Here is a 25,649-nt window from a genome sequence, read left to right as displayed (position 1 = left end):
AGGGAGACTGTAAACTTAAATAGTGCACAGCTGTAGAGGCAAAAGAAGTACACCTCAAACCAGTACCACATTTTGGAGGTTTGGGTTATTGTTATGTTTCAATATAATAAGTATAATTTATGCATCTACTGCTGAAAATGTAAGAACAAATCATGTATTGTAGCAGGGTTATTCTACAGTTGAACTACAGACATTACTGACTGCATTGCAGTCATGCATCTGCGTCTTCATCAGGTCAGTTCACATAGAGCTTTAATCAACTGAGCCTTCTCAAAAATCTGTTATTCTGACACACACTTTATCATATACTGTAATTTATTGATCAGCCGTCTTCTGAACTGAAAAGGCTTTCAAGAAACTATGTTTATGTGAAACTATGTCATTGCATGCTTCATCGCTATAGATTGAATAAATAGTGAAAAGTCCATTTGTGGAGAAATAAAAGTCTGGATTTAAAAATACTGTCTGAAATGAGTGAGCAATTCAGTGTCCTGGACAGCCCACTTCATGAGATTTGCTCTGAGAAATTTGTCTGCTAGAAAGCAGACAACGTCTGAGGAAGATCATCTGCATCCAAGCCAGAGAACAAGACAGAAAACCAGCATAACCTTGACAGATACACTGTTCTATGGATGGTTGACAAGAATAAACCATAGGTTTGCACCACAGTTTGCTTCACCGCTGACTGTACTCTCTGTGATTCTACATCTGTGTTGTGCTTTGTGTTTCTGGGAGTGGTGATGAGGGAGGTGGAGAAAGAATGTCTGTTATTTTAGGAGTGTTGCTACTGAGGTCCAGCTTGCTCGCTGGGTGTCCATCCCTGAATGCGTATGTGTGTGTTTATCTGTGTCTTTGGTTACACCTTGGCAATGAACCATGCTGTGGAAACACACACAGAGTGGTGCCAAGGGACACACACACCCATAATCTACCCACATAAGCTAGAGGGGCCTCCACAGACTGCTCTCTCACACATACTGTACACGTGCATACTTTATAAGCACTTACTGAAATTGCAGTAAAACAACCTCAATAATCTGTCAATCTGCACCGCTACACCAGAAGATCAAAAGCAGAACAGAGCACAGCACCTCTACAGCTGCAACCAAACCACTGACACTACCAGCAACGCACTTCTATGCTTTTCTGAAACACATGCTGCTCTTTGCTGCCCACCACCACATCCACCACCACCCCACCCACCCTCTCTCTTTCTCAGTCACAGACACAGCCCAGAGAGACAGTATTCCTCCTCCTTGTATCACAGCTCTGACTCCGCCTGCTTTGAGCGAGGTCTGAAAACTCTGACCGAGAAAACTCTGATGTGGTGTATAGGGCTGGTCTTTGTGTCTCCTGAACATATGGAAGGAGGCATGGGAATCATGAATGATGTTACCATACACACACAGCAGACTTAATGTTTCACACATTTCTTGTGATGCTGTAACATACATGTAAACACTTATTCTCCCATACACGTCATAGTTAGTACAATTGTTAAAAGTCTGCACACAGTAACAGATACAGTGGGCTTTAAAGAATGAACGTTTTACAGAAAAGTCATAGCTTGTCATAGTTGTTGAATTTTTTCGCAACAAAGAGTTGAGATACAAAAAACAGAAAGGAAAAGAACAGCAAAAGATCATTACAAAAATCTAGTGGAAAACCCCTTCAGCTTTTTCCATTCATCTACAAACACGGCTGCAGTCCAGTAGCACTGCTGTCGAGTGTATTGTACTGTGAGTGAGCTATAGGGGTACAGCGTGTAGTAAACAGAGTGTGAAAGGCTAATAGTTTTCATTCAACCATGAAAAGACGATTGCAGGTCAGGTGCTTTATCATGACCTTGATGTCTGTCCCAAGGCTACCACCACATCTAAATCAGCCAAGGAGTGACTGTCCGGGCTTATCACTGCAGAGCAGATAGCTGTGTGTTCGTGTGTGTGATGAGAGGACTGATGATGCAGGTAGACTAGCCCAGCTGTCTCATCTGAAGGCCCTGGCCAGGTCCCACTCACAAAATGAAACACCTATGTCAGCTCTGGCTGCAGGCTGTGGTCAGCAGTAAAGGCTTTTCTCATAGAGTGTGCCGATTTAAGTACATTAACACAATCCAAATCTGCCCAGGGTGTCTGAAACTGGGGGAGAAAACTCAGAGGCAGAAAGAGTGAGGGCAGAGAAAGGCGGGAGAGGAAAAAGAAATAAAGCAAAGGGAAAGAACAGGGAAAACAAGAAAAATGTGGGAGTGAGCAATAAAAAATAATGCAAAAACCTATTTGGAGAGATGAACAGTGATGGAGGGAGAGGGAAATGGGAAAAAGATGCTGAAGGAACTATGAGGAATTGTTAGCTCTCCCAGAACAAAATCCCCTGTTTTGGCAGCTTTCCACACAGCTTCAGTGCATTTCTCCTCATAGATTAAGTGACGTTTCTAAAGGAAAAGCCAGCAAAACCATTATAAAGAAAAGGAGGAATGGACAGAAGGACAATGTAAAGAAAACTGAGTACTCCCAATAAGTTAACATTCCTTAGACCTCTTAAACAAGAGATTGCGTGTTGTCACTCATAAGTATTGGCTCACTTACAAAGCTGTGAGCAAAGGACAAAATAACATACTTTCAGGGCTTATAAACAAACACTTTGAGCAGCTCTAAAGGGAAGGCTTGGGCTCAGCTTTCACTGTAAGTGTTTTGAGAGATTTGAGCAATGTTAATGCTGAGATCATCATTCTGTATTTATACATTTTATTTGGACCTCTGCATGGAACAGACACCAGGTGATAAAACAGCAATGTTAGGGATTTAACAGTACACAGAGGTCACATTTTAGTTGAAGGTTAGGTTTCATTTATTCTGAACAGACAGTAGTGCAAGTGTCAAAGACAGACAAAATCCTCCAGCTGGGGAGGTTGCATTTTGTTCACTGGTATAGTCAAGGAAAACTAATTTCATTGTAAAAAATAAAACATTTTGTACTAAATTGTACAATGAACACTTAAAAAACACCTTCCCAAAAGGCAATAGGTCACAATAGGCTATAAAACCAAAGAGCATCTCTTAAGCTATGAAACTGAAAATAAAAAACACAAGCTGCTTTTTCCTCATCCTGGTGATTAGCACATCTGGATGATGCTGAGAAATGTGCGTCAGCATGTTTGATGTGTTTCCACTCACATACCCTCCAACTGAGGCTTAATGCTGAGCCACAGTGTGAAAAAAGAGACAAACAAAGGCTTTAAAGGTTGAATCACTTTACTAAATAATACTGTCTTTAATCTAAACACATTATACACACTGAAAAGAAATATATAAAGAAAATAATATTATCATGTTAAAAAAAAATATGAAAATAAAGTAAAACCCTGTAGCTAGAAATCAAGCCTAGCTTCTGAGGATAAACAACATCTGCTATTCACCAACTTGCACACAGTAAAATATGCATGTGAACATGTACATACAGACAGTAAGCAAAGTGTGTAACACACACCCTCTAGGCCCACTTCTCTTACCGACACCCACCCAAATATCAATAAGGAGTTTGTTTACAACTCAACACAAGACAAAGCACCCACATTTGACAATCTGTCCTTGGCTGTTGTAAACAACTGTCCAAAACCGATTACTGAGAACCACATGAGGTTTTATGGGGAAAACATTTGTGTTGTGAAAAAACAGTCAAGTTCTTGATCTCATTTGAGGTCTAGGTGAGATCACAACTGCCCTGTAAAAAAGCCCTCTGTTAACTGTCTTTCACTGCCACTGTGAATGTAACCCGTATTTATAGCCGAAAATTCTTCATTTTATTATCAGGCTATTTGCCAGCCATGAAGATCTACTTAAGGACAACATAACAACAGCTTTCAAAACAGTGAAAGGTTACCACCATATAAAGTTTAGTGATGGTACTTCCACAAGAACACCATATTAACAACAGAGACACACAGAGCCTCTTATATGCAAAAGCAAAAATATCAAATTGCTCAGCATTAAATTTGATAGCATCTTTACTCTTGTTTCAAATAAAGCATGTGCAGTGAGGCATGCAGAGGTGTCACTGATAGACAGATAGTCTGGCCAATGCAATGACCACACAGCTCAATTAGAAAAAGGCTCTCAATACTCTTAAAATACAGTTTCTGACATAGTAGGACACACAGACTGTATGTAAAGATGGACAATGCATCTCCAATTCCTCCAATTGTACGAAAAAAAAAAGCCCAAATATCCCACATAGGGTGCTGCCATCTTATACATATAGCAGTGTGATAAGAAAATAAACAGATACTGTCTTTGGGAAAAATTTATTTGATGTGATCTTTTAGTCTGGCCCATGTCCTATTCGCTAACATGGAGGGGGCGGGATTTATGACATATACTGCAGCCAGCCACCAGGGGGCAATTGAGATGATGTTGTTATGTCGTCAGATCATGCTGTCCATGCTGACATACAGTCATTGATAGGACCTGGGTACAGCACAAATGGCCAATATAGAAAAATGTCAATAAGAGGGCAGTGAGAATTTCTGCGTTCACAAGAACAAACTGAGAAAGCAGAAAGATGATGATGATGGTTGACGTGCCAGAATTTTCCTTGGGGACAGAGTTCACTGGGCATTCCAGAGAGAGTACAGATCCAGTACTGACCTTAGCTGACCTGCTGCAGCCTGGGAGAGTACAACTCTCATTAAACACACGCTGGGAACCATGGTACACTCAATTTTTTAACGCAACACAGATTTCCTGTCTTAGAGGATTCATGGTTTCCCATAATAAATATCTCTCTATTCACCTACATGAATATATAAAATATTCAGCACAAGGTCAAATTAAAAGAGATAAAGCTGCAAGCAACTGTAAGTGTGATCCAAGCTACAAATCAAACAATTAAGATAGCATTCAAAAGTTTTAAGAAGGGTTTAATAACATAACATATTGCCATTTGAAAACCTGTAAATTAGTTATCAATTTAATGTCATTCATTATGGAAAACATGGTCTGACCTAGTGCTGATATGATGATATTAATTTTTCATATGCTGTCATACTGGCCCATAGTTGAAACACTTGCTGTAACCCTTTACAGAGTTCTCGGCGGGGAGCGCTATGGTTGGAACAGACCAACAGCTAACTTCCAAACAAGGCAAAACACTTTGGCACACAACAATGTGTGACACAAAAACAATTTATAACACCAATAATTGTACATTTACAAAATTATGCCACTGAACGGCATGCTGGGTACAGCTTGCTATCTAGCCGGTTAGCATAACAGTCTGTTAACGGCTGGGAGAGGCTCAGGCTCTCAGAAAAGATATATGGAGGCATATAAAATAATTTGTAAACGTAAATAACAGAAATCGAGAATTCTGACCCTCCTAGTGTGATGACTATGAGATATTTTTTGGGCCATTTTGCCTTTAATGGACAGGACAGGTAAGTGTGAAGGGGGGAGAGAGAGAGAGAGAGGGGGGATGACATGCAGCAAAGGGCCACAGGCTGGATTCGAACCCATGCCGCTGCGGCAACAGCCTTGTACATGGGGCGCCTGCTCTACCACTAAGCCACCAACGCCCCATAATATATATATTTTTTTAATATCCTATGAACTCCTGACAGTAGAATAACCCACTATAAATGTATTCAAAAGATGTGTGTAGCTATAGCATTTACTTGAGCAAACACATCACTACAGCAATCTGTCTTCTCTGTGATTGTTTCTACACCAACAAGAGTGAAAGAGTCGCAAAAAGTGAAGTGGTCCTCTCAACATGAAAAGAACATCTTGCACAATCACTACGAAACACATATTTATATATTTTTATATTCAATAACCTACAAACACAAATAGAACAAACCAAGTACACAATGTTAGGAGACCTTTTTAAGCTCCAGCTGAGTTCCAACCATGTTGACACGCTGGTTAAACATAAGCCTGGTCAGGCCAACTCGAAACCAAAGGGAATTTACAAAGGGCAAACCCCTTCATATCCAAGTCATGTCTTTTCCTAGGCCAAGGAAGGTAAATCAGCACCTTGGTAGCCTAACAGCAGGGAGGACCACCCTGGGTGACTCAGCAGTGCAGGAGAATGCCCGTCATTCCACTCAGTTGATAATTAGACCTTCTATTCTACTAGGTCTAAACTTAGCCAGTGGAGACTTACTACTGAGCTGTGTTTCTATAAGCGGTAGGTAGCGTGTGTGTGGGGTTACACATGAGTGGGCCAAAGGAAACCACCTACAAACAGACTGTGAGGTCTCTAACAACTACTGACATGGTGGTCATGCAGCAGCATTATAAATCTATAAAAAGATATCTGCAAACGAATGCTGGACAAGACAGGACAGGACAAGATTCTGGTGCCAGAGGCATTCTGGTTTCTGTCTGTTGTCCAAGTGGTATTGACCAATCACATGCTGGTTGTGTGGAGAGCAATAGAAGCAGAATGCATTCGCTGAAATGCAATCATATTCATATGCAGATAACAGTTTATAGAGATTAGTAAACAATGACTGGCACATGGAGGAGGAATTCCTGGCCTGGATATATTGGCCATTGCCCCCAGAGGCTGAATTGTCATCAGACCGATAGCCAGTGGGGTTCCGAGATTGGCAGCAGCACAAATAATTGGAATGCATATATAAGAGGCATAAATAAAACACAACATGGACACAAAAGGAGATGAGAGATACATGCAGGCAGATACACAATGGGTTTAAAAAAGGACTGGATTCCAGACAGGTACAGACAGAGACAGGGACACAACAGTGATAGCAGGCTAGGAATGAGACAGGCACACAGACAAATGTGAACAGTGAAACATGCAGCAGCTGAGCCAGTGTATTCGGCCAGTCAGTATCACTCCAGCTGCATTCCTGTCCTGTCTGTCTCCTGTGTAATGCTGCCTCTGTGCACATTCCTGGGCTTCTATGGGGCTGGGGACAGTCAATGCATTAGTGAGGCTTCCAATGCATCATGAACAGACATACTGCAACCTCCTGCCCGGCAAGCCCAGCCGCTATTGACTGATGTGGGATGAAAGTCAAACAGTGTCCCTCCTGTTTCACAAAAGTGTGGAGCAAGATGAATACTGGGGGTGTGGTCAGTGGCTGTATGTAAATGACAGGTTTAACCTTGTACTAATATGTTCAGAACACATTCAGAGACTAAGGATTACACGCAATATACAGTGGTTAAAACAGAACAGAAATATAAGCCTATTGGCCTATTGGTCATGCATTTTGTTTTGAATCTGACCCTACAAGATATGAAGGATTAAAAACAGTGCAAACAACAACCACAACAGCATAGTGAACAGGGAAGGCATTGTTGAATGTACAAAGAGAGGCAAGGCAGGCCGACAGGGAGAAGAACAGGAAAAGTTTCCAACCCCAACAAAGCCAGTACAGTCTCCAGCTGCCCCCCTCCTCCCAGACTTCCCTTCTTTCCTCCCACACTTCACTCAAGTGGGGAGGAAATGAGGTAAGCATCCTGGCATTTCAGCTCAGCTGAGAGAGCTAAAAGCTCAGGGAGAGGGTGTGAAGCAGAAAGGAATGAACTGGTAAATTGGGAGTGTGTGTGATGTATTTCCCCTGGTAACACCGAAGAGACCAAGACACAAAAAAAACACAAACACACAAATGTAAGACAACTGACAACTGGTAGTTTTTGTCATACCAAATACCACCATGACCTTCCCCATCCCCCCCGTATCTCTGGTTATATTAGTGGTAACTATATTGCAGAGCTGCTCCATTATAGCAAAAAACATAATCACAATTATTTTGGTCAAGACCTCAATTATTGAATTTTTTTAATTCAAAATTTTCTTTGTCTTTTCAATTACAGATTTTCTTCCTAACTTTACATATAATTCAACTGTAGATGGCTCATTGGCCATTATTCTTATTGTTACAGGAAAGGCATTCAAATTCTGGCAGACTATCAATAAGAAAAAACCCAAATGTCAGTTATGTAATTCAGTTCTCCATTATAAGACTCTGACCTGTTGATAATTCCTGAACAAATTCCTGTGCTCATTTGAGCAGGCACAATGGACTGATTACTGTAAAATGCACACATGAAGACACATTGTAGCGGCACACATGCACTTTGACTATACGCTTTAATTCGGTATTATCTATGACGTAACATAGGAGTATGTTCAGATATCCACAGTCAGATATCTACAGCTTTAGTTATTACTTTGGCATGTTACGAATCTGCAGTGGGACACTGCCTGAATGCTTTTAGTATGTTTTTCGCTCTTTCCGCAAATCGACAAATTCAGGTGACCCCATCGTAAATGAAAATTTACCAGCCATCCTGAGAGCTCTGCCTCCTAGCATAATGAGAGCTCAATAGAATACACTTGCACAGTCACGGAGGCAGTGGGTTATTATTGGAAATAAAGCCACCAGGGGGTCTTATTGATTCATTGTTGATCAATATATTCAAATAATTTTGTTTCAAATTTTGCTCTGGTCTCTTCTATCAGCTTGTATTCAACATAAGACCTTGAGTTATCATCTCAAAGAAATGCACTGACACAAGTATACATGTGACACAAAAAGGCAATTCATTATTTTGGCTGGAAAAAATATGGTTGGCCGGTGGACTTTTTCTACCAGTCCCTTTGGCCGGTGAGTCAAACAGTTAATCTGGGACACTGTGTACAGGCTGTACACATATATTGTGGCCGGGCTGAGTTCACGCTTACAGCTAATTTGTCAAACATTTCTTCAGAAATTGACCATTCTCATACCTCTCCCCTGAACAGCAACCATAGTTTGTCAAACAGAAATAGCCATGGCAGGCTTGTCAAACTTAGATTTCTCAATATCCTGGTGTGCAGGAGACGTAGGGTGGGGTCATTTTTTTGCCTTTCAAAACCAAAAACGCATAAGCAGAAGTGCATGAACTGAACAGTGTTTTTATCTGGTCTAATGTAAGCCGCTAACCTTTAGCATGCCAGGCTGACTAGCCTACTACCGAGATTTTTTACAGTAATAAAACTCTGCATTTACAGACGTCCCATACAGATCCTATGGATCTGTATCAAGCCAATCAGGGCATATTTTAATGGATTGGTATGCACTAAAATGATACTGATCAAATTTCAAATTCTACTGTGTTTTTGTCCACCTCAGGCTAATGTGTTGCAGCCAGGGTTGGAAATTAACTTTTGTGTCCACCTGTCATTGTGGCTGGTGGAGTCCTGAATCAACTCCTCAATAGATAAGCACTGTTTTTTGGCTGGTGAGTGAAGCAAATCTAGCAGCCACTTGCCTAATTTACCAGCCTTCCCCTGCTAATTTCCAACCCTGGTTGCAGCGCTGCTCTTCTTAGTGACAACTGGCTCTATAGTGCAACCACTCCACTGCATATGTAAGTGAAAATTAATGTGCATGTGTGAAAAATTATTTGTGCACACCTTGAGTGGCTGAGTTAAGACGTGGAGCTTGGCAAACTGCATAGATTCCCGAAGCTACAACACTAACTATTGTAAGCAAAGAGCAGAGTAAAAACTTTTCAGTGGCAGCCTCTCAGTTTAGCTGACCATTGTTTTCACTGGTTAAAATGCCAAACATGCATCATAGTTTCCGTAGTCCTACACATAAGCTCAACTGTGCTGCACACTTTATTACGCCATAGATCAGCTGATTTAGTCAGACTTTCAGTGGTTTGCAGGAGTCAACAAATACAACAAAATAAAAATGAGTGATTCTGACAGCAGTGACAAAATGTCTCTCACAGTGGAGAGGAGAGAATACCTTTACTAACCAGAGTATACAGAAGAAGAACTGCATAAGGAGACTGCATAGGAATACAGATGTTCTATGGCCAATAAAACGCAGAGCCAATGAAAGCTGTCTGATGGCAAGGTAAAGCAGTGAAAATATTAACTGAACTGATGTTGATATTCTTAGGTGATACTGTTATTAGGTGGCTAAAATACATTTTGCTGCTGTTCCTCATCCACAGCAGCACATTGCTTTGCTTCTGTGCCTGGGGATATGCCGACCACTACACACTGACTATGGATAAGTACCATTTACAACCCCACTTAAATATTAGAGAGAAATTACAATTTAATTAGAGTTGTGGTGGTATCATTAGCAATGTAAGTCATATAGGACCATTTTACTGACATCATTTTCAAACAAATCACTTGGAAGCAAGTCTATCAAAGTTCCAACGAATTCAACTACTCACAGAGGTAACGTTATTTGGCTAGCAAGCTACAGCCGATTCAGTCTACTTGCTACATCTGACTGAAATCAAATAGCCATTGTTTCACAACTACTATTACTATGAATTGCCTCTGTTATCATTGTAAACTGGATTAGTGCTGTGCTAAAATCAAAAGCCTAACAGGTATAGCAACACCACCAATGGGGGCAGGGCTTGGTAAACAGTCCATAGAGCGATGACCTACAATTTGTGGCTTGAGAAGATCTATATATTTACACTTGACAAACTACCAGTTGCCTTAGGAGATGTCTAACTGATCAAGTCGCCATCCTACTGAAATGCATCTAAAATGTATACGGGCCTGATCATCCAAGATGCATTAATGCACGTCATGAATCAATGACAGCAGCCTAATGTAGCCAGGCCACCACCACCTAGCCTTGCAGCTGTGTTTACCATAGCGCAAGAGAGGGAGGTCACACGTGTCCTGACAAACACTGAGAACATAGGCCAGGTCGCCATGCTGGGCTAATGACCTTTCTTTGGAAGAACACACAGGTCTGGACAACATGCTGCCAAGCCTGGGGAGGTCTCTGACACCCAAACACTGCCGACTCTGGAGGGCAGTCTCTATAACTAATAAAATACAATAAATGTGGTCTCATCAGAATAATTTCATGGTCAAGGAGCCCTCCCAAAAAGAAACTTAAACAATGAAAGACCTGAAGAAACCTCAGGCAGAGTGACTGAGGGGAGATCCCTCCCCCTGGCTGGACAGACATGAAATAGCTAGATGCGTAGAGAACGAGACCAACATAATAAAATTACAGTATAGACAATCAAAATGACAAAATTATACACTGTAAGCAGTGTCAGAAATTAGCAAGGGCCACGGGCCATTTGGCCAGCAATTTATCCAAGAATGCACCCAAAAGCCATGTTCCAGGGGCCAAAATTGCCCCCAAGTTTTCGAAACAACTATATGTATTTATATTTTTAACAGTATTACAATCTGACATTAAAGTATAATTTTATTTTCATTAAATTAATTTACCGTCACGTCTACAACTCATTTTCCAGACATAATCAACGAGATTGCACTGATTACGTGAGAGTAATCTGACAGAGAAGGGGAGGGGGCTTTGCTGTACCATAAGTATAAATTAACCATTTCTTGGGTGATCTGTGTCTACACAATGACAAATTAATGAAAAATTAAGGTAGAATGAATGTTAAATTTTAAATTAACTTACTTCCAGGATTGCATCTAAGGAATTTATAGTAATTTGGCCTTTTTAACAGTAAAAGTAACTGTAATGTGGTGAAACATTAGTACTGCTATCAGTAGATTAATGGTTAAATCATCACATTTAAACTGGTTGAATTATAGGAAATCTGAGTGATATTTTGCAACCATAACTTTATGTAACCCATTATTTATTTCATTTATAGTGGTTTCTACTGAAGAGTGAAGACACTATCTTAGTTGGTTTTGCTTTTCATGTGCTTATTGTTAGAACATAATTAAAATTTTTTGATGGCCCCCAAACATTTTGAAAATGCCCCCATTTTTTAGACCGTGGGGGCCAAAATTGCCCCCAAAATATTTTGTTAATTTCATACCTTGACTGTAAGCATGTAAGATTATGGTCATAACGTAGTCCAACCATAAACTGGTTTATTGTAAAATGTTCTACCTACATAGGCCAGAACTAGAAGATGCATCCAAAAGGTCCTTATAAAAGAAATTAAGGACAAGAGAGCGCTCCAAGACTGAACTTTGCTGCTGCAAGGTGCTGTAAAGTTTAAGGAACCAGTTGTTGCTGTATGCAACTACAGTCGTTTTTAAAAATGAAAACAAGCTTTGGGGAAATTCATTTCACAAATAAGTGATAATGAATGAAATACATAAGCTGCCAAATAGTGGGCAATGCTGTATAGTCAAACTGTCAAAAACAAAAAAAAAACATTACATCGGGCCAAAAACCAGAGCATATTTCATAGCCAACAATTTACATTATGGCAATTGGCTTTACAAGACCAGGAACTGCCTACTGAACTTCACAGTTACAACAGTACTTGTTACTACAGCTTTAATAAAGTGTCCCCTTAATTTATATTTTTCAATATTGAATTGTGATAGCATTGCCAGCTACATAGCCCAGCACTAAAAATGTATAGACACAGATGTATTGAAAAGGCTTCTGATGCTAAAAAATAACTTAACTTTACACTCCTGTCCCGACTGTAAGGGAAATGCACTATGCTGTTTTTTAATTATATTCAGTCTCAGTTCTCTACATAGCCCAGCAGTATCTGGACTGAGCTGTGGTTCCCATAATAACGACAACCCTAACGATGACAGCTTGTGGCTGCATAATTCTTCTGAATTTTTTATATACTGCCTAGCCACCACCTTTAAACAGCAATGATGGGGAAAATGCAGTTTGCCACAACATACAGACCGAGTGCTCAGTCTTTCTTACGCTAAGGATGATAAGTCAGAGAGAACAACTATGCTAGGAGGCAGCTGGGGAAGTAAGACACAATTTCCACTCTGCTATACCGTGTGTATTGATTCACTACAATGACATAGTTCACCTACATACTGAATAAGAGGCGCTCTAACTTTTCTTCCAGATTTGGGCATGGGCTGATTAATGACACAAGAGCTGCAGCTTCAGTTGTATAAACGAGTCTCTAGCATACAAATATCCAAGTCCTATTTGTAAGATATATCATGATGCTGATCATGGTTGACTCAAGGAACATCATTTCTCCTGCTTAAGACATAATGTTATCAGCTACTAATTCACATCATTATCACTACTAACATGTCTAGTCTTCATTACTTCAATAGGCACTGATCCATATTTGCATTTTAAGTGCTTTAATCTACATTGATTGGTGGTCTCCATCTTTATCTTAGATTGGTAGGTATTACAAGAGGCATCAAAGGTCACCTAACAAACCCCACGATACAAAAGAATAAAATAAGCCAAAGCAGACTCTAATTTTCTAATTTTTTCACGACAGAAATCAAGAAGAGGCATCAAACACCTAGCAACCCACCTGAGACATTTCTCAACCCTACCACTAACACAGATGCTTACACACTTACACTTTAGTTTACCATGTGAAAGACACAACGTTACAAAACCCTCATACAAAATCAAAACTTCTTTTCTTGCTGCTTTGAGTTTTATCTTGTCATGGCAGTCATTAGCAAATCAGCCCTGCTGCCAAAGTTGATCACACTGCTGCAGTAGCTGCTTGACGTTGGTTATAAACAACTCAGGGTCTTTAACGGACTAAAAACTTAAGTCTAGCAATCATATGACATTATTGCCAGGCAGCAGTTGTGGTCTTTAAAGTAATGACAATGCCAGCACTTGACGTTGCGTTTGTACTGTTCCTTGTCTTCGGCTTCTCTGTTGATTGCTACGTTAGCTGGATAACGTTAGTTCATTGTGTTTAATGTCAGTTTACGTCAGCTCACAAATTATCACCATCTGGTACACGTGTCCAGACAGAAAATAGGGCACATGACGTTAGCAATATATGACTATGAGCCACTAGAATTGTTCCATGGCTCTCAGCTTGCCTTACGGACGATAACCAGAATACCAGCCAGCTAACGTTAACTACCAAACACAGCGAGCGTTAGCAGCTGGCTAGCAAGGTTAGCTAGAAACGATGAGAACATACCGTCTGTTGCTAGTGACACTTGTTCCGCAGACAGTAACGAAGACGAAGGGAGACGTCCTGCCTTCCAAAAACGATTTCAAATCAATTAATTAGTGGTCCCGGTGCAGTGCTGTGAATTACTTCCCCACTGCTACTAGCACTTATTTTCCTCTGTCTTCGGTCCCACCTATCCGTTCCGTTTCGAACGACAACAGCTCCTACAGAGCTCCCTCTGTTGTTCACCGTTCTCGTTATAGCTCGGAAATTCAAATCGCATCGCGAGATTTGAGCAAAGTTTCACAGGCCTAAGGATTCTACTGTGGAGGCTCAGCACTGTGGTCCAGCCGCACACCTTGGCTGCTGTAACATTTTTACAAGAGAGCTGATATGTCATCTGTACACAGAATTAACATTGATATTAATATTGATGATAACGTTATTATTATTAATAATATATAATAAAACTGAAGAGTATCACTTCTATACTCTTCCCAAACAATCTTTTCCTATATCTTTCCTATACATTACAGTATGTTACTTATTAAATAAAGTCTTTGACATTTATAAACATAAAAAATATGAGCACAGCTCAAAGGTATATAATGCTTGATGTCACCTTCAAACACTTCCCCGTCCATAGCAACTGGTTAAACAGCCATAAAACCTATTATCTATCAGGTTAAGTAAACTGTCCCCCATAAATTCCATTAATAAATTTAATTACCAAGCCTGGGAGAGCAAAGTGAGTTGAATCACCAAGCATGGAGAACTGTTTTGTGAATTACAACAAGTATGGTGTACACTCGCTTGAGTACAATATATACACTAAAGTCAGGCACCAAGCTCACTCCTGTCTCATAAATGACTTCCCTGACATCACATGAATAGCCTATATGTAACATTGTTTCATATTTTCAATTTGGTTTGAAGCTACATGGGAAGATATGCATATAGCACATGAAAGATTTTGTTGATGGACTGGCACACAGGGTTACACCAGACAGACAAATCTAATCCAAGCTAGAGAGGATTACATGATAGCTCTGTGTGTGTTTATCATCATTTAAAGGGACACAAGAGGAAGTGATAAATGACCAGCTGGAATTGTACACCTCTGATTATTACTGCCATTCACATATTCACAGACATGTTAGACACATGTTTACTTACTCGTACTCGTAGCAAGGATGCATTACAGCCTGATTAAGGAGAAAAGCTGACCAAAACAAGCCACAGCCTGAACCAGACTGAAAATCATGTGATAGCAGGAATCTGGGGTAAGCTGGGAGATCTTTCCCAAATAGTTGCAGGTCAGAGCGTAAACACAACACAAATGAATCCTGTAGTTACCAAAGTGTGGACATACGCAGCCCCAAATCTTACACAACACAGAACCTTACAAACAGCTTATCATACTGTGGTGATCAAAGACATGTAATTAAAATCTTACCTCTGTGAAGCATAAACACATATGAATAAAAATCATGGGAGTCAAAGCTGGATAATCTTATGAAACCCCTGTGGAAAGTTATTTTGGGTCAGCCATGGACTGTACTAGGTTTTGAAATATGTCCACAGTCTGGTCCATCTGAAACAAGGGCTGATCTTGAGCCTGGAAGTGTTTGTTCTGGAGCGTCAAGGGAGACATTGGCTGAGTCTGCAGCCCCTATATAACTGGACACTGTGGTGATATATTAAACGGGCAGTTTGTCCAATAACACAGCGAAGTCGGTGAAGAAAGCACTGCAGATGTGATGAAAGCACACACCCCAACTTAAAAAGGAATTTCTGATGATCAAAAGCTCAGCTGGAGAAAGTACAACAGAGACCAATTCGAACCAACATTTCTCTCCTGTCTTCACAACTAACTTCCTAATTTTTCCACTATCTGAAAAAAAGAATAAAAACATGGAAGGTCCCCTCTTGGATAGAGCATGAGTTGAGGCACCTGATTGGGTTTACAGCATGTCACATTTCCCACAAATATGAGAAGAAACAGCAGTTACTTTGTTCCTGCAAGGCCTCCCTCCCTTATAGTTTTGACATATTATGCTTTTTCAGCCTAAAGATATTGTGCAAAGTCCCTTCTGCCCTGCTAGGAAGAATTACCTCTGTTTAATGGAGGGAAGATGTGACTAAATAGCAATTTTACCACTATTAACACATATGACGTACGGCTATTTTAAGTGGGGAAGGTAAACAATTGGAGCAGCAGGACAAAATGTACAGGCTGTGAGATACAATAAACAGATGACAACCGCTAATATAAACAGAGGACAGAGAACACATGCCAGCTGAGGGGCACAGTACGGTTCCTTATAGTTGAGACTGGGCATGGTTTCCACACTGCAAGATGCATAATTAAACACTCAATAAAATTCTGTTCGCCAATTCTTTGGTTTGAATTTAAAAACACTTTCAGTGCAGCAGTGGCTGTTGTAATCTTCTCTTAAATTATAGTTTGTTTTCTATATAAAAGGGTAACTTGGGGAATTTTCAACCTGGACCCTATTATGCCATGTTTTTGTGTCTATGTGACTAATGGGAACAAGAGAGCGGCAGCCACAAACAGACTGGAATCTAACGTTAATGGCAGTTATTCACCATCAATTTCCATCCACTAGAAGTGCTTGTTTTTGCTGCTGACAGGCTCAGATTGTTATTTTCAGTGTCTGACATTATGGAAAGTGTCCCTAAAGAAATGTACATTTTTGTAAAAGATATAGATCCCTTTTGTTTGAGGTAAACTGCCCCAAAATCACCATCACCATGCCCACCAGACTCCATTTAAATAAACATTTTAAAAAACAGACTTCATTCAAAATGGACAGAAACAAAACAAAACTTTCAATCTTGGTTTGTCTTTCCACTGTTCCAACGATGACCAGCTTTTTAAAATAGTGTTCATTTGGGATGCTAAAACTACGGTTTGTTTTTTTCAATGGAGTCTGATGGGTTTGGCAACAGCAATTTCAGGACTGTTTCCAAGGATCATACTCTTCCACAAACAGGTCTTTCTCTGAGGGGATCCTTTCCAGAGTGCTATTAGAACCTTAGAATAATAACCTGAGCCAGTGAGTGGCAAAACCAAGCACTTTTAGTTGTTGGAAATTGACGGTGCAAACATTCCCACAGTGGTTATTGCAGCCTGTTTTACCGCCGCCGGCTGAGCATTCTCGCTGAAAACAGGACCGGTTCAAAAACTGAAGTTTCCATTTGTCATTAAGACACAAGAACATAGACAATAAGGCACAGATTGAAAAATAGTTACATGTAACCCAACATTTCGTAGTGTCACAAAACAATGAAAAATATGGTGTGGATTACAATTCAAAATAATCCAAGTAACAGTGATAGAACACACAACAAAAACATTTATGCAAAGCTGTCTAATGTTCTGTAAATATTGAGTATCATCAGTGAGAATCAGAGCAGCACACAATGTAGCCCTTTTTTCCCCAAACAGTGATTTATCTGTCCACAGTAAGCTCAATTACATGAAAGCATAAGAACTTTTTACTGTATATTGTACTGCATGCCTAAGCACATCTATGGACACGCATCAAAATTCCAAGGTGATGCATCTGTGATCTGCAGAGTAACTGAATGACAGTGACATCTGGTGGAAGACACCAGTACTGTCCTTCGTGCTCTGAGATGCAACCACTGCATAACCATTAACTTGGGACTCTACATACACACACACTCAGGAAAATATCTGCCCCACCATTTGCAGGTAAGAAAATAAATGGGAGCACTAACACTGAGAAATAAACAGAGAGGCATCAATTTTGAATGAGAATTTATTACAGCCAGCAGTTTACAATACAAATCACCTTTCAAAATACTCAGCAACCACCTTCCTGAAACATGGCTGATAACTCTGAGCACTGACACAGTAAAATGACATAAAACAGAGGAACGCATTCAGATTTATAACCTCAATTTTTCTCTATTTTGCTATTTTTTTTTTCAACAAACTTTTGTTTATGATCAAGGTCTAGTCAAACCATTTCTAGACCTGGCAGATTCAATAGTTTTCTTCTTTTTTTAAGAAATAATTTATCATTTTGCGATGTTTTCAGAGTTTTAGGTTTTTCAATGTTTAATATTTTTTTCTCTTTTTCCATCGGTGAAGCAGGTTTCAAAATGCTCAATCTGAAAGACAAACAAAGAAAGAATGTCGATGCTTATACTGTATTTCATTTACTTAGGACATGTTCTGTATAATTTCCTATCATCTGCTTTATCTAATACTTCTATCATAAGAATAAAATCCCTGCGCGCACACACACCTTAGACACTGGGAACACCAGCGGGAGTGGTAGACTTCTGAGCAGCCTCCTTGGCCTGGTGGGCCTGAAGCACAGCAACAGCCTCATCCACCTGCAACAAGCAAACACTTAATAAATCACTGCATGTGAAGCATTACAAGCGATCTCCGTCAAGCAGCATGACCAGTTAATCAATTGAGTCCTTTTTTGTGAAGATGCTGCAACCAGGCATGAAAATTTAGACGGAAAAGATTTTTTTAAACTGGTAAAGGAGAAATTTACCAAGACCAACAGGCTTCCGGAGATCTATCCGATAGATTAATCATTAACTGACCTTTGAGCGCAGCGACTCAGGTGACTCGAGCATGTGGAGAAGTTCTGAGTTGTCGATCTCCAGCAGCATACCGGTGATCTTGCCTGCCAGGCTGGGGTGCATGCTCTGGATCAGGGGGAACAGACGCTCACCTGAAAGAAGAAAAAGTCATTAACAACTATGGTATTTACAATGTATGAAACTAGACTTAAAGGAATACTTCATCCACAAAATGACCATTTGCTAAACAATTGCTCACTCCGTGTTACCTTAAATTTGTGAAGAACTTTTCCCTCTCATGCCAGGACTTTTACATATTATAAGTTTTTAACAAAAATGCATGTGTTTAGGAAGAGCTGGGTATATGGCTGGATAAATGAGAAACAAGTTTGTAAATAGATGATTTGATGTAGTTTGGCTGTTGTTAAATGGCCTCCTCTATACTTCAGTTAATCAAGATTTGTCTCAGTTTAGAGATTCTTCATTCACCATACAGGCATGCGAGAAAAAGTTCATTTGTGGGTGAAGTTTTCCTCTTTATGTGTCAAATTACTTGGTCAGCAGGAAGAATGCTATTCTATCTACATGTTCAAAACAGTTTGTTGGTTCCTTGTAAATCTTCAAGCACATGGTGAACTTACCCAGCATCTGCTTCTGTTCCTGAGGAGGGGCAGCAGCCAGCATAGAGGCAGTCAGGGGCTCCTGTCCTTGGACATGGACAGCAGGCTAAAGAAGGAAAAGAGATTAGAATCCTTCTTGACAAGTCCTGGTTACTGATCTTGGCATATTTGAGCCCTTTCAGAAACAAAAAGGTGATATCCATGTCTGTCATTGAAACGATATCAAATTTTTAGTCCCTTATACTGAAGACATTAAGGTCAATGGGCCACCCACCTGCTGCATGGTGACCTGTGGCTGGGAGGCCATGTGCTGCTGGGGGTTGCGCACACCGGCAGCATATTTGTACTGGGGCATGGCGCGCACTGGGGCGGCAGTGGCTGAAGCACTGGCAGGGCGTTGGCTGAGGGCCTGGGTGGCTGAGGTACAAGAAGGAGAAAAAGGCACTTCATCAAAACTGCATTGAGTGATTAACAAGCAGAAACAGGTGAACAAAACGTAGAAGATCTGTGTTCTGAAAGCTGAAATACGTACGCATACGCTGGGAAGCCATCATGCGTGGGACCTGGGTGTTGGTGGTGGCGGTGGGACGGATGGTGTTGAAGGTCTGGGGCCTGGGAGCTGATGGGCGCATAGCATTGGGCATGTTTTGGAAGTCTGATGGAAGAAGCAACAATATTAGAGATTCAAACTGCAGTCCAATAAACAGAGTGGACAAACTGTTGATTATAATAATTGGTAATGATCACATGCAATGCTTCTACTTACGCTGAGGACGCACTCCTTGTGTAGCCCATCGGGGGCTGGGGCGGAGTTGGGCCAGCTGGTTGGCAGAGTAGTATGCAGCACGGTTCTGGGCCTGATGGGGACAAAGACAGATATATCATTACATAGTCTCTTAAAGCCAAGGTACTGAAACATTTTTTCCTATTATCCATTTTCTTACATCCAACCGTTTACACCGGTGAGTGTGATTATATGAAAAAAAAAAAATCTGTTTTTGAGGCTTGTCCCGGTTGTGATCATCATGCTATTCATATGCCCAATATACATCTGTACATATACTCGACTCACTTTTGGTACCAGGTACATTTCTGGATTTACCACTGCTGATAGAAACCCGTCACTATATGTGGGATTCTTAGTTGATTGTCATAGTGACAACACATAAAACTGCTGTCTTTGTCAACACTGGATCCTTTCATCCGCAACACATATCTGCACCTTGTAAACTGACCATGGCAGGGTTGTGCTGGCTGCCATTTTTTAAAATCTTGGTCAAGCGAACAAAAAAAATTGTGGTCTCCATTGACGGTAGCTTTGTTATTTAAAAATGGCAAACTTGTGCAGGACACGGGACAGTGTATTGCACAAGTGACAATTCTAGTGATGACTCTGACCAATTAGTGGTCTGAAGTGTTTACAACTCGACCTTCTAGTATTGGCTAAACTTGACTGGAACCTCAACGGAGTCCAGCACCAGGTACGGTCCACAACTTGTCAATGGAAAGCCAAAAAACAGTGAGTTGAGTAAAGTCGAGCCGTACATTGCGGTGGAAAACAGGCATATGTAGCATGATTTTAAGTAGCAACAAGGTAATCAAATATGCTACAATGTACGTCGTGTATACACTGCAAATTGGCCATGGGGGTAAGAGACTCACCTGAGGTATAGCCGCCATGAAATAGCCTGAGGGTGGGGCAGGCTGATATGGGTTGAGGACCGGGTTGGGCACAGCGCGAACTGTGGCCATCCTCTGCATGTACTGGTTGGTTAGATGTGCCTGGCGCTCCTCCTTGCGCTGGGCCAGGGCCACATACAGTGGCTTTGTTGCAACAATGCGCCCATTCATCTCTGTCACAGCTTTAGTGGCCTCCTCGGGGGAAGAGAAGCACACAAAGCCAAAGCCTTTGCTGCGACCACCCTCCATCATCACCTATGGGAGAACATGATCAGCATTTGACTAATGACCATCTTTTTTATCACCATAAAACTACATTACAATCTAAACAACTGCAGTCAAATTCAATTTGAAGTCAAGCAATGAAACACTGCAGCATTACAAATTAAGTACTTAAGTCTTTACCTTAGCACTTGTAATGGTTCCGAATGGAGAGAACTCTTTACGCAGGCGCTCGTCATCTAGACCATCATCCAGGTTTTTCACATATAGATTGACACCCTGGTTTATGGAAAATGACAAAGAGATTATAATGTTGTGTAACAAATCAGTAATAATTCGAATCAGCTTTTAGTCTTGTAGAGCAGGTCATGATTGTATCTGCTAACAGACTAGGTAAAATGGATGGCATAAAATTGCGCTGCTGACACAGCTATACTCCTCAAGCTTTTGCACCAATATCACTGCTATTCAGAATTTGAACAACCAGGCCCAGTAGGTGTTGTATAGACAAGATATGCCCTCTTAAGAAATAACTTATCACTAAGTTTGGGGTGTTTATTGGTTCAGAGTGCTTTTTTTTTTTTAAACTTAATTTGTGAAATTGGTGTGACCAAACTAAATTGAGCTTATAACTTGCCCTTTAAAAATGTGTGTTGAATGAAATCACTACGACAGCGTAGTAGGCCAACAAACCTGGTATCTGGTCATGCGATCCTGTTTCATCTGCTCGAATTTACGCTTGAGCTCATTCTGGCGCTCCCCTTTCTTCTGTGCGCGGCCCACATACACCTGCCTGCCATTCAGTTCTTTACCATTCATGTCGTCCACAGCCTGCAATTACATAAACAACAGAGCATTGAAACTAACTAAGCAGAAGCCATGTTTGTATCATCAACAGAGGTGCAGTGAAAAATCAGTGCATTTTCATTTTCCAATAATTTAGATACATTTGATGGGGCAATGCCCCCTAAGAGGAGAACCAGGGGTTGATCCTTACCTTCTGTGCATCTTCATGTCTCTCAAAGCTGACAAAACCAAAGCCCTTGGATTTGCCACTCTCATCAGTCATAACCCGGATACTGAGTGATGGTCCTACAAAATACAACAGCTAATCAATACAAAACAACAACCAAAATAACACTGGTGACATGTTTGATTGAAAACACTTTGTGTCTCTGAAGTCAAATCATTGTCGTACCATATTTGCCAAACAACTCCTTCAGCTTCTCATCATCCATGTCCTCCCCAAAGTTCTTGATGTAAACATTGGTGAACTCTCTGGCACGTGCCCCAAGCTCAGCCTCCCTCTCTTTGCGTGACTTGAAGCGTCCAACAAATCTGTTGGTCAAAATAAAAATATCAGAACCAGTAACGTACACCAGAACAAGACATACCCTAATTCCTTTTAACAGTGATATTCCAATAACCTTTGCTGGAATATCAATGGCCAACCCAGAGGTGCTTCCCAAGCTGTTATGGGGAATTTTTCCTCTACTGTATTTTGTTGGACCAAATTCTTCTCCAACCAAGTTATTCAGATTGATGAAAATACCTGACATGGCTGTCATTCACCACTAGTTGTTGGATTTAAAGCCAGTCAAAATGGAAACTGCTAATAGCACCTTAGAGGACGCATTTAAATATGGTGGTAACACAAGCTTTGGCAACAAGTGAACGTAATATGCAGTGTGGACTGCAGGGAAAATCTGAATTCAATCTAATTAGCACAGAAATTGTTCTCAATGGCACTAACTTGCAATGGTAAACTGGGCCGCCTATAGTCGTGCTTCCCAGTGTTTAATATAACAATAAAACCCTTAGATATTAATTACAAAACACCCAAATACTGTACGGTACGTTCCATACTTATAATGCTTTATGGTGTTTACAACCTGGCCCAGTTCTCTAGGATGTTTGCCTTTCCTTACTTGGTGTTATAAAAACAGAAAGTACATTGGGCATGACTGGAAATGGGTTTGTGGACAAGATGCAGTTAAACACAATTTTGGGTTAGATGTAAAATTCACGTTAATCTGACTCTCCCAGAATATTTGTTTATACGAGAGTAATTGTAGTCCCACTTACACTTTTCTGTCATTGAGCAACATGCCATTCATTTTCTCAATGGCCCGCTCAGCAGCCTCGTGGGTCTCAAAGTGCACAAAGCCGTAACCCTTTGAGCCATTTTCATCACAAACCACCTTGGAGAGGGGAGATTTGAGCATGTCAAGACAATCCCAAACACCATGCATTTAAAAACACACACACCCAAACACGCACACACAATCAGTTTCAATCTGGTGCAATCTTCAGTCATGCAAATTACTGGTCTGTGTGTAAACAACTCAAACACAAAAACAGAGGCAAACAAAATGAATCCTACTCCACCTACCTTGCATGAAAGGATGTTTCCAAATGCAGAGAAGGTGTCGTAAAGGGCCTTGTTATCAATGGACTTGTCCAGGTTCTTGATGAAGATGTTGCCCACCCCACTCTTCCTCAATGAGGGATCACGCTGAGACCACATGATGCGGAGGGGTCTGCCTTTGATCACATCAAAGTTCATGGTGTCCAGGGCTCGCTCAGCTGAAAACAGGCCCAGAAGTGTTAAGATTTCTTTTGACACTAGAAGTCTGATTTATATTTCATCTATTAACATTACGTCTGTACCTCTACAGAACTTAAACAATGACAGATGCATGACATGTTCGATACTTAACGTTAATCTGATATTGCGTCACACCAACGTGTTGACTAAAACACCAATAGTGCCAATTATAACACAGGTACTGTAACATGGCACACAACGTTACACGATCAAAATGGAGTTACAAGGTGCCACATTCCTCGTAAGCTGTCCTTGCGGTTTCGTTATGATACACTTACCATCGGCGGGCTGCTGGAAGTTGACATAGGCATAGCCGAGGGAACGGCGGGTGATCATGTCTCTGCACACCCTGATGGATAGGATGGGCCCGGCCGGGCTGAATTTCTCATAGAGCATGGCCTCGGTAACGTCTGGATGCAGGTCTCCCACATAGAGGGAAGCCATTGGGTAGCTAGGCGCGCTGGGATTCATGGCGATGCGTGTTCACGGGCAAAACGACAACTGTTGGTTTAACGTTAAACGGACTAGAAATTTAGTCGATAACTATCACTGCCAATACCGTCCTCCTATAAAGAGAGGTTCCTATCCCTGTCTCTTCACTGGCTTCACAAATATTAGCTCAGAAACATGTACTAGCTATATGAGCAGTTAGCAACGTGGGCTAGCCGATTAGCAAAATGTCGGAGCGTGGCCTAACCGTTGCGGTACGCAGTGCTCACAATTTTGAAAATGTAGTCTGTCACAGTCAGTTGATAAGCTAATTTCCGACAGTAAACGAAACAATTGTTATCATTTAAAATTATGACTAGAATGACAAAGTCCTTAAGAGAGAGAAATAAGCGGTTAACAATATAACTGACTAACGTTAATCACCCACGCTTTCAACAATGACGCTAACGGCTTGGCTTGCTAACGTTTCTTCTCGTTTCCGTCTTTCGTTCTTTTTCGAAGGCAGCGTCTTCTTCGCGTTGCTTGGGTTGGCAAATGAAATCCTGCTTCACCGATTTTTATTTTTCTTAAAAAAATATGTCTGCGTGTGCTCTCTAGCTTTTGGTTTGTTTCATAATAATAAAATGTGTGCCGAGACTAGCTCCGGAGCACACCCTACGCAGACGGATTACGGGAATGAAAGGAAGGTCGGCGGAGGTTGTTTCCCGATTCTAGTCGAAACCACGGCGCGTTCATCACCAAGGGTGACGTCACTCATCTCGCGATATTTCACATTTCACTTAATTTCGAGCATCACACTGATAATTTTCTCTTTAATAATCTGAAATGTAGAGTGCTCGTTTAATGTTGGCGTCTGCAACAGGTAAGAAATGTGTCGACGGTCAGCTGGGTTAATAGCCTGACTCATATTCACTGCCCTATTTTCTAAAGTCCCTGTGACAGCAAAACTGTGACCCTAATATCTATAGCATACTATTCATTAATTTAATCACCTTTAATCTATCTATCTATCTATCTATCTATCTATCTATCTATCTATCTATCTATCTATTTTTGGAGGGGGGCATAACAGGGAGGTTGTCAAAAAAAGTTAAGCACTGGGGAGGGACTTGTGTTTTTTATTTCGGTTTAGTGGAGGAACGTCCAACTTTAAATGGTTATATTTTATATTTATTTTAAATACCCTCTTAACCCAAAATCCTGATGCTGGGTTTAAAAGGCATGTTGTTGTTGTTTTTTTGTTTTTTTTTAAATAATAACCAAAATTACACCATTTATATCACAGCCAGAAACTGTAAGGAAAAAAAGAAAAAAAAGAGGGGAAAAAGAGAAATTATTGTCGTATTTTCAAATTCTTTCATTCTTTTCAAGTTTTAACTTTCAACCATCAGAGGTTAAGTTTTTGATTTTAATAACATCCACTGTCCCAAGTTGCTTAATATATTGCCTTTGTTGTGTTTAGCTCGTAATGTTTGCTCATTGCATTGGCTACAATGCCTACATTTGGTGTGAATATATGGTTATTTGTGGTGAAGCAGAGGTCATGCATTTCTTTGGGAAGGGCTACAATAAAAAAATAATTAAAAAAAAAAACAAGTCACGCCT

General features: G+C 40.6%; 2 protein-coding genes across 2 annotated transcripts in view; both read right to left on the bottom strand.

Annotated features, from left to right (window-relative positions):
• LOC126391192 (E3 ubiquitin-protein ligase RNF19A-like) overlaps positions 1–14,105 on the bottom strand; it is a 31,402-nt gene extending 17,297 nt beyond the window's left edge. The window contains exon 1 of the mRNA XM_050045765.1: positions 13,899–14,105. The gene's annotated coding sequence lies outside the window, so the exon portion shown is untranslated. The remainder of the gene's footprint in view (positions 1–13,898) is intronic.
• A 3,557-nt stretch (positions 14,106–17,662) lies between these two features.
• Positions 17,663–24,724, bottom strand: LOC126392417 (polyadenylate-binding protein 1A). Its single transcript, XM_050047800.1, has 15 exons — positions 23,873–24,724; positions 23,379–23,572; positions 23,072–23,187; positions 22,185–22,324; positions 21,984–22,078; positions 21,680–21,817; positions 21,170–21,265; positions 20,747–21,019; positions 19,851–19,941; positions 19,617–19,739; positions 19,359–19,501; positions 19,106–19,190; positions 18,486–18,616; positions 18,173–18,263; positions 17,663–18,035 (listed from the first exon to the last, which is right to left on the bottom strand). The coding sequence occupies exons 1-14, from the start codon at positions 24,063–24,065 to the stop codon at positions 18,174–18,176; spliced, it is 1,908 nt and encodes a 635-aa protein (XP_049903757.1). The 5' UTR covers positions 24,066–24,724; the 3' UTR covers positions 17,663–18,035; position 18,173.
• Between the last annotated feature and the right edge of the window lie 925 nt (positions 24,725–25,649).

This window comes from Epinephelus moara, chromosome 6 (assembly GCF_006386435.1).
Source record: "Epinephelus moara isolate mb chromosome 6, YSFRI_EMoa_1.0, whole genome shotgun sequence".
Lineage (NCBI taxonomy): Eukaryota > Metazoa > Chordata > Actinopteri > Perciformes > Serranidae > Epinephelus > Epinephelus moara.
Note: the sequence above shows the minus strand (reverse complement) of the source record. Positions and strands in the feature narration are given on the sequence as shown.

Excerpts from the sequence above, each read along its gene's own strand:
- LOC126392417 (XM_050047800.1), bottom strand. The coding sequence starts at position 24,065 with ATGAATCCCAGCGCGCCTAGCTACCCAATGGCTTCCCTCTATGTGGGA. Across the intron at positions 21,266-21,679 it reads ATCGCATGACCAGATACCAG|GGTGTCAATCTATATGTGAA; the intron begins GTTTGTTGGCCT and ends TCCATAAACCAG. Across the intron at positions 19,502-19,616 it reads GATGGCTTCCCAGCGTATGC|CCACCCAGGCCCTCAGCCAA; the intron begins GTACGTATTTCA and ends CTTGTACCTCAG.